Source organism: Botryllus schlosseri, chromosome 4, assembly GCF_051294905.1.
Source record: "Botryllus schlosseri isolate E-star chromosome 4, Bs_hap1, whole genome shotgun sequence".
NCBI lineage: Eukaryota > Metazoa > Chordata > Ascidiacea > Stolidobranchia > Styelidae > Botryllus > Botryllus schlosseri.
In genome coordinates, this window is record NC_137239.1 from 14,225,165 (window position 1) to 14,245,676 (window position 20,512).

A 20,512-nucleotide genomic window follows, 5' to 3' on the forward strand; every position below is an offset into this window, starting at 1 on the left:
GAGAATACCAGATAGAATAGCCTATTTTGCTAGGTATGTGACTAATCCAAATTCCAAACCCAAATGCCAAACCCGATTCTAATAATCTCTGTTCCAGTTTTTTCGTCCCATTTTACATGCAACCTTTAAAAATCAGTTACACTACAGAGACAGAATTTCGTCTACATTCCCGAGACAAATTTAAGAAGTGTTCCACGGAATATTTCAAAATTGAAAGTATGCCAGGGCAGTAAAAGAATAACCACTGCTACAGACACTACAATGCCTCGTCACTGATGCGCCATCGATGGCGCACCACCTCGATCGCTCATTTTCGCTCAGAGACGCCGTAGCGTGCGGACGCATCGTCGTTTCAGTTCATCTAAGCCAGTGGTTCCCAACCTTTTTGGCTTCATTCCCCACTTCAGATTTATTCCGAGCCTTTCATTCCCCACCAGGACCGTAACGGCACTTCGTCAGCCCCGCCAAAAACGTTGATCTTGGGTCCCCACAGGGTGATAAACCTAGCTTCCCCTCAGCCCCGCTGAGCCTGTACGCTTTTTTCCCGCTACTTATCAGCTACATTGGGTATACTGCTTAGTGCGTGGCCTTATTTGGACTTAACTCGCCAAGCGCGAAAAATTTATATGTGTTTGACTCGGTAAATATTAGGGATGGTGTGAACGTGAGGTTCACGTTCGCGTTCTGTGTGTGAACCTCGGAAATTTAGAGGTTCACGTTCACAAACGAACCTTATGGTAGGTTCTGCACTGTGAACCTTTTTCATACATTACAATTTTCACGTGATTATAACATCTTTGATTGAAATTCTTTGTATTAACACTTTGGCAACACTCACGTCATTATAAAATTTATTGCAGCATTTCAACTGCGGGCCATTCTATGCACGGCGCTGGCAGCATAAAAAAATCAACACGAAACGAACATGCACCTTGACAATCTCAAAAATCTTACCTGATTTACTTACAAAAGTTTGTTCGAAATACCCAGCTTTCTGTTTATGAATATTCAGTGACTCTCTGCTGTGAGCTTGACCCGCAATCACACAACATCAACAGCGAAGTACGCTACATGTAGGTAGTCAGCGATTGAGGCTTATTCAACCAATCAATGAAATTGACATCGTCGTGCGATGTAAAAAATCTAGCAAGCATACGGGGTTCATCTCGATTTCATATGTGTATTGTATCATCAGGCATATATAGAATATATTGAGTTCTATATATCCCTGTGTATCATAAAAGCCAAATTTGTGCGATTGGGGCTACTGCTGTATAACTCGTTAATGGGGTAAAACCCGTTTTATACTCCGCTCGATAGCAACGTATCAACATTGTCAGGTCTAGCCTTGACCGTTAAGGCGTAAGCTTATATTCCCTTGCTTGCAAGTCCTCGTTCAAATTGTTGGTAAAGCGAAGGAAGATATTGATTTTGTGGAAATATGATATCATTTGATTGCTCCAATTGCTACATTTGGTGACGTTTAAAAAGTTTAAAAAGAAATTAGCAATATATGACGTCACGTGACGTCATGAGGTTCACGTTCGCGTTCACACAGAACCTTTCAAAAAGGTTCGCGTTCGCACGAACCTGAACCTTTCAGAGGTTCACACCATCCCTATATGACCGGGAATTGCATATATTTTTCTGTCAATTTTTCATCCCCTCTCTGCTCACGTATTCAGATTTACCGGTAGAGCTGAGTGAGGTGTGTTGGAAAAGGTAGGACCCCTAAATAACAACCAAACATTTTCAGGCGGACCCGTTGGCATATTGACTTCATTACATTTTGCTATTTCGTGACCTCCTATATCTGCTATGTCAAAAGATAGGGAAATCGCCCAAACTAAAAAGCACACTCGATTTCTACTTGGTATTGCTTTACTGGCAAATAATTTTCCCTGCGGGATGGCATTTGCCCTGTGGGGTTCAGATCGCCAGGACAGGAACATTCGGCGCCAGCCATTTAGCCGCCTATGGACAATTAAACACATGTGTATATTGTATATATATCGAAGTTTTCGGTCACCAGAAGGCTATTCCTTCTCGGCCAAGGTCTTCTCGCTGGTGATCGTTCTGGCACACTTCTCGAAGTTGAATGTTACATGGCCTTGGTGCGTCGTGGCGCAGTAATGGCCGACGCCGAAGTCTCTATTTCTATCAATTCTACGTATTTTCATGGGGGAAGGGTACCGAATAATCAGATGTTCGGCAATATTAAATCGCGCACCCAGCGCAAATTTTTTGGTTGTTGATAAAGTAGCATAAATTTCAAAACAAAATACTTTGATTTATGTTAATTCACGAAATAATTATGGGCCTCTTCGAGCTCGCCCCCCCCAATTGGGGGGTTTGGGGTGCGGCAGTCGGTCCTTCTCCCCACTACCCAGCACTTTTGTCATCACAGAGCAGCTATATGCTGGTTTGACTACACAAGACGCACAACCACACCAGTACGCCTTTAACTGTAACATAAAACGTATTGTGAACCGATACCGGCAACGCTCAAGATTTCGCGAAAGCGTTATCTCACGTCAAACTAGTCGTGCTGGATGCGTTTGTGACGCCATCATTGCCCATCCAGAGTTGAAATGAGGTTTTGTAAACAACTCGCAGTATGATTTCAATCAATCAATCATTGGGTTATAATTTTCATCTCAACAAGTTACACACAATGTACAATGCGATAAGACACAATCAGTAGCGATCCTTTACTCTGACATCCACCTCGGCCTAGAGTGCCCGACGTAACAGTTCTTTACGATGTTGATCTTTTATTTTTTGAAGCCGCGGTCCTTTCTACTAGTTCTTTCCATCCCTTGTGAGTGCTTTCTTTCTTCGGGTCTTTTTTCTGGGCATTTTTCGGCGACAGCGGGGAAAGAGGAGCCCAGATGAACCTCCGATGGGAATCGAACCCGGTCCACCGACTTAGTAGGCACTTATCGTTACCACTACGCTATCTCCCCCTTATACATACATTCCAGAGCAGTTAACTGGTAACGGTAATTGCGCATGTGTCTCCGTGAATATGTAGACTGTCCTGTTTATAATTTTGAACAAATGCGTCTATTCCCCACCAGAAATAATTGTATTCCCCACCAGTGGGGAATTCCCCACCGTTTTGGAACCACTGATCTAAGCTTAGCAGATTGGGTAATCAAGACAAGAGTCCGACTAGCAAGTAGCAATTGACGCTTCGGCGTAGCCAGATATGGATATGGAGACAAGTTCCTCCGCAAAGAGGAAGTCTTCAACTACCTTCCCTTCTTCTGAGGAAGAATGCGGGGATGGGGAGTGGTGCGAAGTAAGAAGCAAAATACCTGCCAAGAAATTTGCACTGATGGATAATGCAGTTCGGAAGGAACGGGAATCTAATAGCCAAAAAGCAACAAATCAGCAACTTGACGTGCTGCTATCGGGGTCAGATGGAACACGCATGGGACACCAACATCCTACAAAGGTATGTGAGGCACTTAAGATAAACATTGGCAATTTTGAAAAAATACGCGTAGATTGCCTTCTGGAGATCTAGTTGTAACTTGTAAAACCAAAGAACAGGTTGATAAACTTCTCACTATAGACCAAATAGGAAAGGACACGTGTTGATAACCAAACGATGTTCCTTCTATTCGTCAAGCTTCACAGCTGAACTAACTGCTATCTCCGAGGCACTGAAGCGGATTTTAGAAAACGGTTCGTAGGCTATATGTCAAGAAATATTTACTACTGTCGAACAGTTGCAGTGCATTGCAGCATCTACAAAAAGCGCGTTTCCGAAGGATGAGTAAGTTATCAAATGAAATTTCAACTAATCTACTTGAGCTTGAATTCCAGAAAATACATATTATCTTCGTTTGGATACCAGCACACGTCGATATTAAAGGCAACGAGACGGCAGACCAATTGGCAAAGTCCGCAGCAACGTCATCTGAAGGGCGGTATCCTACAAAATACAGTTTTGACAAGGCATGGAGCTAAGCAAGTCATACTGAAATATTGCAAGCAAATTTGGAACCTACATTACCTCGAAGAAGATAAAGGCTCTCATTTCAAACTTTTTCGTGAATCCCTGCTACACCACCTTTTGAAAATCGAATTAGCGACCGAATATTATTTCGATTGCGCTCGGGTCATTGCGGACGGAGCGCACACTTGTTTAAGATTGGAATAGCACCATCACCACATTGTAGCTCCTGCAATGAACCTGAGACGGTTGAGCACTTTATAATGGACGCCCTCTCGCATGAATTTCATAGAACGTTCCTGCGCCGTGCTTGTGTCTGTATGAATATTCCATTTCGCCTCGTTAACTTACCAAAGGATCCAAGCATTTTAAAATACGTGGTAGAATATGTGCTGAGTTGTGATCGATATATTTGAATTGCTGCTAAATTAAAATTGAGTAATGTCGTGGCGCACAAGACCTGACGGGGATAGGCGCCACTCTTTTTCTTCTTCGAATAAGTAAATAAATAAATAAATAAATAAATAAACCTCGATCGCTACAAAGAATGGATAACAGTTCTTTTTTCCTAGATCAATTGAACATTTAATCCAAGTAATATTTGTGGGCGGGGTGGAATTATGACACGTTGGTAAGTCCTGGGGGACATTACGAACATTGGCATTATCGCTGCAATCAAATTATGGCGCAGCCCATTACGTAGGCTAAATGACGGTTCCTAATCGGAAAGCCGATTGCAAATGATAGACTTGTTCCATTTGAACAGAAAAAATGATCTCATCTTCTCACGTTGACCACAAAATGATCTCGGGCGATCGAGGATATGCAATCTAACTGCCGTACCACACCATTCAGGGAGAAAATACTGGTAACGATTGGCATAATTGACGATGAGAAATCATCATTGCAAAAATTTGTATTTATAAACGGATTATATGTATAAGCTACACCAAGTGATTTTCGAAAAGCAAAAGAATGATAAATGGCGAAGTCTTCGTCTCGAAAACTAGTTTGTTGTATTCTTGATGTATTCCATCAACGCCCTTATCAGATCAGAAACGATTTCGTCATGAATATCTTCTCTTTCCTTATCATAGCCGGGATCAGGCTCGCTCGTGTTAGTGGAATCCGTGAAAGTTACGTTGTCATTGTAACTTCCCGTAGTTACTTCATCGTAACGTCGGGTAGTTACTTCCGGCATCGAATCGCATATTGACCTGTCTACACATCTGAAAAATATTAATTTACATCGCAATCAAATTCGAAGAATACACGCCAGACATGGGGCGATAACTGGATCAATGATTACGAATATGATCATTTGAACAGCTTCTTGGAGGTAGGCCTACAGAACTTCAATATACAATTGAATAGTGAATTCATATTGAAACGAACCCAAATATTTTCGGCTGACACTCGTCAGGGTAATTGTCAGCAACTAGTAGGGAATACACAAGAACATTGTATATCAATAATAGTATCACAAAATATGATTATACAGAGAAGTAATAACGACTATTCAAGAGTACATTTCTATTGCTTCATTGAACTTGATGCTTGAAAGCCCTGAAAATATTCCATGACAACAAAACGATTCACTATACATGGCGAGAAAATAAATTTGTTGATATCGCTACTTCATTTGCTTGTTGCGTCACAATAGATGCGTTGCACAACTTTGTCGCTAACGATTTATCGCTGACCACCAATTTTCGTTCTAGCTACGACCCAAGTTAACGTGATATAAGCGGTTAGTTGACTCCAGATTTGCATTTTGAGGAAAGAATGACGAAATCACGATTAGTGCCCGCCTCAGGAAGATTATCATAGAAAATGAACACGAAATTGTGTCATAAGGAATAATGCTTCATGTTGACAAAACACGTGTTTCATGAAAATAGTGTCATCGTTAGGGTTGCATTTAAAACAAAAATCAGTTTAAAACAAGCATGTTTAAAACAATGCCCTTGTTTACAACATGTTTTTTTCTTGGACATGGCGTTTCGAATATTTAATTGTGACGTCACTGTGGAGTGGCATTGACAATTTAAACATAGGGTAAATATGGCTCCTTCGACGAAAAGGGCTTCGGACCACAGTCATAAACAGACCAAAAATATCATTAACCAGAACTGCATCGTTATGCAGCATTTTTACGGTCGTCGTTCATCATCAGAACATTAGTTTAAAACACTATTTGAAACATGTTTTAAACAAAGTCTATTAAAACACCGGTTGTTTTAAATGCAACCCTCGTCATCGTAATCGAATACTATCACAAAGCCCATGTCAAATTAACAGAGGCTAATTTCGCGCTACCATTGTGCGACTGTACGCGGTCAAATCAACACATCTTCCGTAAACATGAGATACTCACGCATTATTTTCCAATACAGGCGTCGCTTCCGGACATGCGCAATCCCCGGCGCACCATCTGGGACACGTTTGCAGTCCTTGGTTGATTATATCGCAACTCAGAACACAAGTCTCAGGACAAGAATGTTTCACCAGGCCAGCCGGGCAGTTTGCTAAAGTGCAAACGTTCGGGTTAACAAAGTTAAAGTTTGCCTCTTTGCACCACTATATTTGAGGAATCGGGGAATTCAGTGTTGGTCATACTCACTGGTTTTAGACTAGAGGCAAATCAGGCACAACTACAAAATACATTTCCGCAAATGCAACACAATTATCCATGCGATTCGTAAAGTAGCGCTGCTTGATATTTGAAACAAATGCGAAGGTAGAAGAGGAAATCAAACTGAATAATGCAATAAGCAGAATAAACGACTCGCTTCCTTACATGGGATAAGATTATTGAATCGAAATCCATTTCCTGAACTGGGAATGCCTCGAGCTCCAACTGAAAGAAACCACCAGATTGAATAAATCCAATACATGACATACACATATTAAGTTATTGAAATACTGATACGCCATTAGGCAGACTGTCAATCATATGCCATATTAAATGTAGTCAGATTCGGAGGTGGGATTCGCGCCATTTTCCCCTCTCACCATAATCCTATAACGGGGTGGGTAACTGTAATATATTAGCGTTGGCATGATAGATGGCCGGCAAGTGTGAAAGAGTTGAAGACCAGTAACCAGATGCAAAGAGAAAGAGTGTTTTGCAAGTAGCGTAGCCTCTATATATGCGCATTTTGTAGAATTGCATTACGATTCAGATGGAAATGTATGCCTCTTCGACATGCAGTAACTCGACAATGAGAATAATTCAACCCAGCAGGTACCGTCAGTCGGTATGTCTTCGTCTGGATTGCAGGATCCCACAGTGATATCGATGTCATCAATCGCAATGTCAGACATGTAGTTTATCCCCCGTATTCCATGAAAAGATACCTATAGAGATTTAAAACCGATTCAATTATTTCCTGTTGCACGGTGAGCTATTGAGGATATAGCCTACTCTACGCGCCCGACAATACGATGCATTTTATCACAACTGCTTTACATATCCCATTGTTAGCTTCATAGTACGATTATTTTATCTATCAGTAGCATTGGTCTGAAACACCCACGAATCTGCAAAACAGTTTGAGTTAAATTTGTCGTAATTGCTGACATATATAGGCCTATACATAATTTAAATATTTTAGTTTTGAACCCTACTCCAATCCAGTTATATTTTTCTTATACTCGCAGCACTGCCACTTTTGTTTTTCATTATTGTGCCTGGTGTCCATGGACAGCATAATATATGTAGCTGACGTTGGGCCTAGACCAGGGGCTTTCAAACTCTTTTTTGACTGCGTATCCCTTCGATTTACATGCATGTATTGCGTACCTCGTAAAATGAATGTGAAACTAAAATCAATGTAAGATTGTCTGTAAAGTCAATTTTTACGCTGCATTTAGAAAACTGGAACTTTTTTTTCGCGAGGCCCATAATAGTTAAAATTGTAGTGGCAAAACATGATCGCAGTGCCAGAAAAATGGAGGTGCTCGCGTGCCCCCGTAAGATTAAACGCGGCTTTTAATGTATGACTATTTTATTGAAATTGTTATTCAACTTAATTTATAACGCTAGCACACAAATCATATTTTCAGGATCATTCATGCAGATATCATGTATTGAGATATTAGAGCATACGAATATTCTAACATATTCCGAATTATTGCATCACTAGGATGGTGATATTGTGGGTTATAGTCTAATTCATATAATTAACCTTTATGAGTCTATGAAAATTGGCAAGATTTACCAACATTCCAGATATACTCGTTGGCTTATCCAACGTCAACTGAGGTTCGTGGTGCCATTGCTGTCCTTTATTTCCGTGATAAGTTAACCAGCCAGCAGTGATGTGTCTACATCACCCTGTACGTTAAAGTTATCTGCGCAAGGTCACGGCCCATGGACATATTGAAACGCCTACACGGAGGAATACTCCTCCCTCCAAATATATACACTCGCATCATCTCACCAAAGGCATCGCTCAATTAGAGCCAACGCGTGTTGGCATCAACATCGGGAAGCACGACCGAAGCCACAATAATGTTTTTGCAATCAGACTTGGACAACTAGAAAATTTTCAGCTTTTCCAAATTAGATTAGAATTAGATTAGTGGCATTTCGCTCTAATTTAGTGAAATTAGACAACTAGAATTATCTAGTTGTCCATGCGTATACTTGGACAACTAGAAAATTCTCAGCGTTTACAAATTAGATTAGAATTAGATTACTGGCATTTCGCTCTAATTTAGTGAAATTAGACAACTAGAATTATCTAGTTGTCCAAGTCTGTTTGCAATATAACTGTACCGCCAAATTCGAGTTTGAGTGTTATGGAATCCTAGTCTTCGTAGGTGTGGGTGTTAGAAAAAAAACTCAATCACAATATGAAAGAGCATGAAAAGGCTATAGACTGGAGGTATTAAATATTTATGTTAAGTATTAGGCTTACACATCTGATGATGCCGCTACCGCGAATAAAGGTCGCGTAATATCCTGTGACATATCCGTAAAACCAGGTCTATATACTCGGCGTCGGAATCAAATTGTAGTCTTTCTTGACGCCCACGTAAAATTTACGATATGTTGCACTGTTGCGCTGGTACGGTGTAACCCGCGAATACGACAGCTTAATGTTACAATATCAAAATGAGTAGGCCTATTGTTTTGCTTGGAGAACAATTCATGCTTTTTACCAGAATATATATTTTCTTGAATTTTTACCTTTTATATCTGCTGCGATAGAGTGCTGTGTATTGTACAGTTTATGAATATGCTTACATCGCTTTAATTAGGCTAATCAAGTGGTTATGCGTTTTACTACATCCAGTCTCTATTAACGTATTTCTGGACGTAAGATTTGCAATGTAAAAATTATTTTTGGAGAAGGTTGCAATCAATGTTATGAGGGATATAGCACCTGCATCACGGTAACTAAATATATTTTCGGCGGCTATAAGGACTTTTCCAAAGTACTTAAACTTGATGCGTTTCAGACGTGTCATTGTCTACTTACGCTTGAAGTTGTTTAGACATGTCTGTGCAAAAAGTTCTACTTGTATAACTGAGTAGAAATTTAGTAGCAACGATGACTACTTTCATCGCCGCAACACGTTATTGATATGTCTTTGACAGTCTCGAGCTGTAATAACCGACCCAGCTCTCACGACAAAGGCGCGTAACGACGTGGCAGCGAATAAAATGTCTTCAAAGAGTGGAATGAAATAAAATGATTCATTTATTTGGTAAATCAAATATTACCAACCGTTGCAAATGATGCCGACAAAGTAAACGTCACTTCCGCGCTCTGCCAGGCTTCGCCTTTGTCTCCCTCAAACTTGACGAGTTCCGTTTCGCTGTCGCCCTCGTTCAGCGTCACTTTCAGAGTTCCCGTTCCGCCACCGAACATGTGATACCAGAAGCGCAGGCATCTTTTGTCCGACGTTGAGCCTGTAGAGATGAGAGTAATTGCAATAAAGCTGTTGCACAGTTTCCCCTGGCCTCATGATGTACTATATACCATATTGGGGTATTTGATTGTATCAAGTAACGGGAGATTAACGGTGATCACTGAGGCCGGAACGGATTTTGCGAAAATATATTCAGTTATCATGGCGCAATGGTTATTTTGACCAATTATTAGTATCGAAAGAAGTACAGAATATTGCTCTCTACATTCGTCGATGACATCTTTATATCCTCAAGACCAGTCGCTCCCAACCTCTCTCGATGTTGGAGCCGCATTTCAAACTTCAGAGTAGGCCTCTATATATGTAGCCGCATGAATAATTGAACAGTTGAATACACTCGAGTAGGCTACTTATAACGAAGATTTAAAGCAAGCTAGCCTACCTACCTCTAGATCTCACCATAGCTAACTCAAAAGCATGCACAATTGCACATATAGACTTCTATAGATTCTATATCGGTTATTTTAGCATTGACGAATGCAGAATGGCGAGGGCAATACATTGAAATGAACGAAAAAGCTTATCATTACTACAACATACTAGTGCGGAGACCGGAGCCGGATTGGATATCCGGCCGGATTTTTACAATTTTGGCCGAACCGGATCGGAGCCGGATCAGTACTTTTTCTGTTACGGCCGGAGCCGGATCACTACTTTTTTGATACGGCCAGAATCTTTATGGATAAGCACGACTTTTATAACTAAATAACTACCAACCAACCACACGCAAGTAACCACCAAGCCAGTGCGAACATAAACGAGGCATATTTATCAATTCACGGAACCCCCGTACCGAGTAGGGCCGGATTTCTGGCCGGATTTTTTCATTTTTGGCCGGAAACGGATTGGAGCCGGATCAGTACATTTTCCTGATACGGCCGGAGCCGGATCGGAGGCAGACCAGAGAATTGAACAACCGGATCGGAGACGGACCAGAGAATTTGTCGATCCGCTCCGCACTACAACATACTATTATGTCGTTAAGTAATAGCTCTTCATACATTCCACCACTTAATGCACAAGTCTGCGGGGATCATACGTTGAGTAATATAGGTCTTATTTCTACTTGACTGAGTTGTTTGTTTTGTTTTGGGGTATTCATGGTGTTTGTCGACTACTATGGTCAATTACACCAGGCCGATATTCTTCTTATCTTTCCGTAACTGCCGACTTATAGCGCGGCCCAGCTATAGGCTTTTGTAAGACACCGCTGACGCGGATGAGGTGGCGAGGAGGAGCCTAGTTAAACCTCCAACACTTAGGTATCGGAATTCGGAAGTCGACCTCGGTCGGACTCGAACCCGCAGCCGCGGATTATACCACTGCGCTATCTCGCCACTACACTATGAGCTGTTGTTTTGATGTTAGTAAACTTGTGCCGAAATTGACTATTTACAGAGACGATATAATATGGTCTATGACGCGCAGAAATCAAGTTATATCCTTGTCTGACGTATTCTGTTATTCCATTCGTTTGACTAGATGTCAGTTTGATGCTGGACTGCAAGAATTCTCTTTCCCGGTTTTCAGAAGCGGCCTTGTACGGCTTTAGACATAACTATCCCTCATTTTAGCATTCACATACCGGTACAGAAATTAATTATCACTATTCATAGAAACAAACAAGTGTCGTCTATTATATTTTGTGGTATATTGAGAGGTCAATCAGAACCGCAAGAAGGCTACCTCGGTGCCGCACGCGGCTCTGAGAGCCTCGGTTGGGAATCACTGCTCAAGACAATCGATGATCGCTCATATTGCCACGTCGATGAAGGCTTGACCAGTCCAAAACTGAATCAATGGAAAGTACCCTTCTAAGGTCTACAAAGGTTGCGAAATAATGCAAGTTTGTCTCACCAGTTATGAGTGCAGGACTCTCCAGAGTAGCCTGTGATCCCCGCGCGACTTGCGACGCTTCTATGTAGGCGTATCGACCACCTGTAAAGCAAACAGAAATGCATCCCAGCGGGCCAGTAACATTCCGTCATTTACTAATTATTTGAGGTTCAATGATACGCAACTATATCATACATGAGACAACTATATCATACATGATTACACCGTCCCAGAGGAATGTTTTCAAGACTTACTGGCATCTCCGCTTGTGTGGTCGTTCAGAGGGCCTGTATTCGGTGACGGCGACACCCCACGTATGAACAACCACGGATACTCGTCGTCTTCGTCAGTGTTTTTCCAACCTTCGAGGTAACATTAACGCAAGTAAGAAACACTGTATTTTCGTTATCCCAACATAGTCCTTTATTTCGGACAGAAATCACAACTCATAAAGACGTTTTTTATTCTTCGAAACAAGGACATGACAGACAATGAGTGGATGAGTAGTGTCAGCGCGAAAACTTCGGGTTGGAAATGAATATGGATCATTGGAGTTTGCTATGATCGTGATAGTGTTGTAGATAAGGAGAGTTCATTAACATTCCAAACAAGTCGTTTATGCCTGAGCTGGCTGTCTGCATTCTCATTACAGGTATAGATTTGAGATATGCTATCGGCAGCAGTGAAATATGATGCTATGAAATTCCATAACATACAGCATGTGTGTGCACAGAAGTTGCTGGTGATTGCTATATATATAAATTTAATGGGGTGACGTATACACAGTAAATCGGAGGATTGGACTAAAATCAGCCTTATGAATTTATCCATCCTATATAGAAAGCCCACGCCATTGTCAACACTGATTAAAGAGCATTTGTTGCAGAAAGGTCAGGATTACCACATCCATGGGTATTGGGCGTGGGCTTTGCACATTTTGACTAGAGTCAAGTCAATCGAATTTTAAAGGTGACTCGAGTCAAGTCAAGTCACTCGATTTTTGGCGGTGACTCGAGTCAAGTCGAGTCAAGTCAAGTCAAGTCACGAGTCAAGTCACAATTCAAGTCAAGTTGCCTTTTCGAAGTATGAGGCATGATAACGTCATTGCATTTTGCTAGCTGTCTGAAATACAGATTGGTGAGTGATCATTGATTTTGAACCAATGAACGAATGTAGAGGTAAATATACACGCAAGACGGCGCTGTATCGCTCATACATTCATAGAACTGCTAAACCTTAGTTTATAGTTACCAGCCAAGATGGAGAATAGATGCGAATTAATCAGATGCAATACATTACGCATTTATAAATCGATATGATACAATTCGAGCCTGCGCCAATGGTTGAGGACTAATATACTATATTCGAATTCAGTTTCAATAAAACAAGAGGTTTGGTTAAGGTAAAAACAGAGAACAGAAATTACTTCACTATACTAGTTTACGACAAAGTTTAACGTAAAAACAGAGAACAGGAATTACTTTAATGTACTACTTTACGACAAAGTAAGCTGTAAGCTTCGATCACTTCGTTTGCGGTCAATTTATTTGTGAGAGAACAATGGAGGCTCAGTAAAACCCACGATCAATAAATGATTGGCCGCTCTCACGGGTTACACCAGCGTTTTGCGAACAATCCGAGCATATGCTAGATACAGGGATTTTGATCGACAATGATCACTTGATGACTTGAAATTGACTCGAGAATTTTATTCCGAGTTACGAGTCAATCCACATTTTTGATAGGCCGAGTCAAGTCAAGTCAAGTCAAGTCATTTTAGCGAAGTGACTCGAGTAAAGTCAAGTCATGCGAAAAGGTGACTCGAGTCTGACTCGAGTCAAGTCATGACTCGAGTCATCCCAACACTGGAACTGGGCCCGTGAAAAGATCACTATGCAGTCAATGAATAGGTAATCTAAATACACTCACCGTTGCAGAGGGCAAGCGCGTCATCAAAATTGCACTTTGGAGCGATTTCTCTGTCTACTGGATTGAATACATACCACTTCAACGCAAATCCTTCATATTCCAACTCGAAATCTGAGATAAACTCCAACCTTAAAACATGAAGATAAAGTGCAACCTTTATGCAAACGCGAAACAATTGCGACTGAATTAACGATGTTGTGTAAAAAGTCCCGGAACGTTCCAACGTTCCACTTTTTTGAACAGTATATTCATATTGAAATGAACACGAATATTTTCGGCTGACACTCGTCAGGGGTAATCGTCAGCAATTAGTAGGGAATTGGAAAGAACATTGTATATCAACAATCGTATCACAAAATATGACGTCACCAGCATGAAATTTCGTGAATGAGAGAGCGTTCAATGTACTATTTTTAGGTGGTACACGAACTCCTTTTGTTGACAGAGTTTTGGTTGGTGTATTTTGATAAAAGTCGACTCCAAGGCACACAAATGGAATTGTGAACGGCCTCGCCCAACGATTCGTTCCACTTTGTATGAAATGGTGAGCTCTCTAGCGCCGTATTTAGGAAGCAAAATGGTAATCTATAAGGAGATGTGCAATAATGCCGAAGGAAACAATGGTTTTGCGTCAAACTTCCCGAAGACTCATGACAAAGTTCCACTTTTTATGAAGAGGTAGGATTCTGATTCCATATACACGTGGCGTCGTAAAGGCCTACTGTGAATTTGAATATTATATTGATATATACTAGCCGACTAGCTGACACTCAACAGAGGTTACCGTCAGATATATTGCGAAAATCGTAGAACTATCTTTAACAACAATCGGTATCGCTAATTAGGATGTCACACAGAGTATAATACAGAATTTAAAATACGAGATGTATATATTTCAAACACGACCAGAAGAAGGTAATGTGCGATTTCCAAATGATACGCAAATTATATCCGTTGGCAGTTGGTTGACCAATCGCAAAAACTGCATGTGGACACGAGAACTAACAAATGAAATCAATGATAGTGGATGTTTGCCAGTACTCTCGACTCGACAAATATAGGCAGCACATGTTGTTTGTTTGTTTGGATATTCATGGGTCATTGGTCATTTAACACCAACCCGATACTCTTTATTTTTGATTCCTTATTTAACGACTTGTAGCACGGTCGTCGGTCCACCTCTAAGCTGTTGTAAGACACCGCTTACGAGGATCACGTGGCGAGGGGGAACCTAGATAAACCTCCAACACTTCGGTAGGAATTCCGGAGTCGACCACGATCGGACTCGAACCCACATCCCATTGGTGCTATAGCTGTGGATCCTACCACTATTCTCTATCGCCACCCTGGCAGCACATGTTTATTTATATCCATCAAGTGCTTACCGATGGAAGACTTTCGAGTCATGGCCGGATTGTCTTCGAAAGTAAACGTATTATAATGCTGTGACTTCGTAATGACTTTATTGTGTATGGCACGGGCCGGCAACCTTTTGTCAAATTGTTACCAGCTTGCGTGCCAAACATTCAATTTATTAATATTTAACGTTTCAAGCAAAGAATACCGCCAACCGTTTTTCTGCAGCTGGCAACGGCATCCGTTACACCAGTGATTCTCGAATTGTTGGTCGCGAAGGGAACAAATTTTGGTCGCTACCGCCCCCGACCTATCACTTACTACATGTTCGTAATATTTACATAATTTATTTTCAGTCGCGCAATGATCGATCTTCTGTGGTTGATTTGGTCGTTTCCAAGTCTGCACTGTGTTTGTTACCATATCCAATAAGTGACAAGCCACTCAGTGTTGTTACGATGATATGGTCTGATGATGATGATGAAAAATTTACCTACCCCGCAAAGGTCGCGGTAACGCAGTAAAGATTGTCGTTGCTGCAGATATATTGTATCACTTGCACACCAGACGAAACTAAAAGAATATCTCTTTCCGAGAGACGAGCACGATTCCAAGTTCGCACTTCATTATTTTCGTCGGCGGGTCTCATTTGATACGTGCGGCTCCAGCTGCGGCCGCTGGACTATTCGGCGCTGATCACTTCGGCGCCTTGACAGTGGACATATCAATGTCGAACGTTCTGGCCAGCATGAGGGGTTTATTTTGTTTCAAGGTTTAATCGCCGCCAATCACGGGAATCGCATGGTCGCGTGTTGTCCGAAACATGTCTAGGTCGTGTCTTCTATAGCGTGAAAATGCCCAACGCCGGAATGCCGGTTCATATAATAGTCGCGCTCCAGTGCGCCGTACAGTACAGTGAACACTCCCAGACTAAAGCATCCAAACGGTTTCATAAGATATTCGGTTGACGTTCTTTAATAACTGCTATTTCATTTCTATATATTATGCATATTTTTTAAAAACATAATCAATAATAAATATTCCTATATATTTATTTATTGTGGGTTCCCATATTATAATCAAGGCACCAGGTTTAGATAAATCGCGGCAAGCGCGGGAAAAAATTTCAAGATAAGTAACATCTGCCCTAAAAGACTCTGTTTTATATTGATTTACAAAATAGTTTTAGATTGCCTATATAGGAGCTTTGTACATTTTGAAAACTTCTGTTTCACATTATTCAAAATGAAGGTTTTAATATGTCGTTTGCGTGAAATCATTCGGCGTGCCATGAAAAACCATCTAGTGTGCCAAAAATGACTCGTGTGCCTGGGTTTGCCGAATCCTGGAGTATGAAATACGTTATTTATTACGGTCCCATAACCGTTGGATAGTTATCACCACGTACATAAAATCATAATGAATATATTATTAAGTGTGTAGTTATATAAAAGTTGTTGACACCAGCTGATACTCTTACTTGAATTCTGCTGAATCAGTGGCGCTCAAATATAACATCTTCTCTCCACAAACCGAATCGACTTGTTTTCCGCCATCAAATATCGTGAGTTTGTCGTAGACGCAAAGGCTCGACACAGCGTCGTTTTCTTCGAGGTTCATGTACGTAGTTTCGTACTGTCAACATATATTGCTGTTTTTGATGTCGTAATTTCCAAACCGATATAGTTGGTAAACAAATTCCACAAAAATAAATGCCCGCAAGCATACATAGACGTTGCCAGGATGTAAACTTGGAAGGGGCGAACAATTGATTCCAATGACGTGACCTCACTCATCCATTGTGACGTATTATATAAATATAAACTCACAAATTAGGAAATTCGGATGGGCGAAGACACAACAGAAAGACACAAAATCGTTTTTCCGGCCATACTCAATAGAAAAGCTATGAAGAATATAAAGAAATATTGTGCGATGAATATTATAGCACGAGTACCGCCGGTAATAATATCATGCAGTAGGCTACTGTTAAGCCTTACTTCACCCCCACCCACTCCCACAGAGGGTTAATAGAGGATGATAGCGAATAACTAACGACATTTTCGGAATCAGCACTACGAAATTAGCACAAAACAATTGAATAGCAAGTCAATTACAATTTTGTTACGTTGTGTTATTTTTCATATTCTATATTACGTGACAGGAACTGATTCAAAGGCATTCCGTACTCGCATAACAGAGTGAAATTATTTTGATTCTATGATCCCAATTCCGATCACCATGCAGAACATCATGACATTGCAGCTCTCTTATTACAAAGGCGATTTTTTTGACATGTCGAGATTTGTCAAAATTTTGTCAAAACTGTAGCGTTAGGTCAAAATTTGTCAAAATAGTTAACATAGTCAAAAACTTTTTTGACCTCTGCATTTTGTTTGTATCGTAGATTTTGCACCGTCGGTGAACTTATCATTTGATATTTTACAGCTTGTAGCCTATACTTTATAGTCCTACCGTTGTAAACGGCCCATTGCCTGCTCATTGTGAATTACAAACGGTCAAATGAAACAAATAGGTTGACATGGTTTTATGGTCCGCGTACCGCAATATCATAACTGAAGCAAGACTGCTTGTCAAGAAGCACAAGCTGAAAAATTGTGATGTAGATTGTAGACGACATTGTCAGAATGAAGCAGCACGGTGTGTCACCAGCAGTGTACGCACAACTTCAGTGTTGTCAGCCAACAACTGCTGCTGTTGAATGTTCTTTCGCCATTATTGGCAAGCTACGTAGTAAGGACAGACACTTTCTACCCGATGCAGGAAAGCATCTTTCGTTGTACTACAACAAATTTTCATTATTTCTACAGTAATACGTGATGTAACTACTGGAATTATTCATAGGGCCAGATTTCGTTAAAATAGTATTTTTTTTCATTTAAAATTTGTCAGTTTTTTAACCAAAAACCTTTTTTCACGCCAAACTACTTCGTAAGGACAGACATTTCCAATCAGAAATGAAAATAAGTAGTACAGTTTCAACATTATGTGCAAAAACATGTAATTTGCATACGTGAGGTCAAAAGTCGGTCGAAATTCATTTTTTAGGTCAAAATCTTCCGTTTTTAGGTCAAAATAATTGCCCTACTCATTACCAATCGATGGACTATTCAGTCACGATGGTAAATATATAATTTTGTAGTGATAGTGACTGACATTTTCTGAAATCGTTTGCATTATCTCCGTGGTGCATATACATTATACATGGCCTTTGCTGGTGATAAGTGCCACTTTAAAATTTTACTATCAATAATAATAATTCATGAAATCGCAATTATTCTTGCGACTAATATAGTTGCGGATTTTGTGAGCGAAAAGAGAAACAACCAATAATTCGTTGTTTTATATGTACCAGATTCACCTATGTAGCAGCGCCGATGCGCAAGCACCAAAATCAAAACGTATAGCTCGGGTACTCGTACCTTCGCCGCGATAGTCCATGCCATGTATCACACACATTTCGATTTAATTGTTTTTTTTAGTGTGGTGTAGTTAAAATGCAAACCATTTTGACTGGAGGTGGCTAACACTAACGCGCCAGTATGTTGCTTTTCACTGTCGCGCATCTCAATGGTTACTCAATCGTTTCTATATATAGCTACGATGTAAAGTATAGATTGTAAACTAACCAACTGCCTCATGCAGATAAAACTGCAAACGCGGCAGGTTTATGAGAGTTGTCAGTGGTTGTTGTTGTAACAACTTACCGCAACCAAATATCCTGGTGGGGCGTTCACGATGTATGTGCAATTTGTCTCTGACGGATAATTTTCGTCTGGATATCCCGGCGAAGTGATCGTGCCTTCCGTTTCATCAACGTACGTTCCGCCGCATTTGTCTGTGAATTTCAGATCACAGAGTATATGAAAAGGTTTTACGTGACATTGCTTGTCGTCTATGCAATTGGATATTTATTGTCGATCATAAAGTAAAAAATGGGTATTGTGCGACCACAGAAAGGTTTTTCTTCATGTGAACATAAGCTTTTATGATAGATTCACTGTGAACACGAACATATGACATAATGTAACCTTTCAATGCTCATTACAATTGAAACGCCAGTCACCTTTGCCTTGCTGTCTATTAGACAGTAGGGCTGTTGAAGAAGAACTTTTATCTGTTCAAATTTTACTGACTTACCAGTGAAATTGTTAGGTTGTCTAACAAAACGATGCATATCAATTTGGATTAATTCCATCCATATAAGCTAATAATAGTCGGTGCATAAAATTTTGGGTGTTAAATTCTATTATTACTAATTATAAATGATTGATTTGAAAAAAGTTAGTATTAAGCAATCCTAATAGACAGTGTCTATTCTCCTATCTGTAAGATAATGGTATGGAGTAGTAATCCTCTGCAGTATAGTATTCCTTATGAGCGCTTGGTGTCATTCGAGATATGACAGGAGCAAAATGATTTAGGGGATTTCTTATATTGTTCGCAACCGGAATAGTGAATATTTCATGCAAAATGTCGAACATCAATAACATTTTCGGCTGCGCTAGATTCATTTTATGGTTTTGTGTTCATGCATGCAGATACTGTGCTAACTGTGATAGATAATTGTAATTCAAGAAATTTCGATTAACGACATGGATATGACTGAAAATTGTGTTATATCAGAAATATGTTCACAGCACAGCATCTTTCAAACTTCGTTTCCGAGCACCAACTTTAACAGAACGTTGTCACCATAAGTGCTGCGAAACGCATAAAGATCTGTTCCAAAGATTGTTATGTACCCCGCGCAATGCTACGCAAATACGTATTACGAACGACGAACGAACTATATCCTGCAATTCCATTTGCAATATTCAATGTCCCTATTATGTGGATAGGATATAGAGAGAGCTGTAAATATTTTGCTTGTTTTTTCTAACTTAGTCACGCCGCAGACATAATATATTACGATATCAGTCATCATAAACAGACATTAACCAGCTCGGAAACCAACCTGATCCGAAGGGTGTAAATTTCGCCTCGTATCGTTCTGTCGCCACCAAAATGAAAAGCAAGATCGCTATGGTCGGAGACATAATTTCCTGCTGTTGCCTCTAAGTATTTGGCGTCGGAACTGTGGCATTAAGCATCGCCAAAACTCATCAAGTCATGTAATTCGACAGATTTAATGAAGATGTACGTTTCTTATTGCCCCGGGCAGCACGAGGCCATACAATGTGTGTCACAGCGGTTAAGACAATTTGCTGTTATGCTCATGAGTATTGATAGATATATGACAGCATCAGTCGTCCGTTGCGAGTGTAACATTCCCACAAATCGGATCTTATTCGACATTTTTACGGAAATTTCTCGTCATCGATACGTGGATCTCTGCTTTTGTTATTCGCACGTCTGTTCAAACATTTTTCTCTCTGGTATTGTTGAAAAATCAACCCACTGTTGCGTTTAAATTCAAAACAAGTCCATGATATTGCTGCATTTCGTGATATGACTCAATAT

At 40.4% G+C, this 20,512-nt stretch overlaps 2 protein-coding genes across 4 annotated transcripts in view; both read right to left on the reverse strand.

The window, feature by feature from the left end:
• The window catches only part of LOC145438179 (C-Maf-inducing protein-like), a 173,054-nt gene that overhangs the window by 102,613 nt on the left and 49,929 nt on the right, over positions 1 to 20,512 (reverse strand). The window lies entirely within an intron of this gene.
• On the reverse strand, positions 4,863 to 20,224 carry LOC145438190 (enteropeptidase-like). Of its 2 annotated transcripts, XM_080315564.1 has the most exons (11): positions 20,007 to 20,224; positions 18,757 to 18,887; positions 16,509 to 16,663; positions 13,673 to 13,800; positions 11,998 to 12,105; positions 11,765 to 11,845; positions 9,703 to 9,887; positions 7,216 to 7,324; positions 6,765 to 6,824; positions 6,342 to 6,492; positions 4,863 to 5,193 (listed from the first exon to the last, which is right to left on the reverse strand). In XM_080315564.1, exons 1-11 carry the CDS (start codon positions 20,086 to 20,088, stop codon positions 4,971 to 4,973), a joined length of 1,413 nt encoding a protein of 470 aa, XP_080171690.1. In that variant the 5' UTR covers positions 20,089 to 20,224; the 3' UTR covers positions 4,863 to 4,970. The 2 variants fall into 2 exon arrangements, with proteins under 2 accessions (XP_080171690.1, XP_080171691.1); XM_080315565.1 differs by lacking the exon at positions 6,765 to 6,824.

Bases quoted from the DNA above. Each gene is read 5' to 3' on its own strand.
- LOC145438190 (XM_080315564.1), bottom strand. From the start codon at position 20,088: ATGTCTCCGACCATAGCGATCTTGCTTTTCATTTTGGTGGCGACAGAA. The intron at 7,325-9,702 runs GTTGGTAATATT...AAATCTCTATAG, and splicing joins TGTCGGCATCATTTGCAACG to GTATCTTTTCATGGAATACG. The intron at 5,194-6,341 runs GTGAGTATCTCA...AATATTTTTCAG, and splicing joins CCTGTATTGGAAAATAATGC to ATGTGTAGACAGGTCAATAT.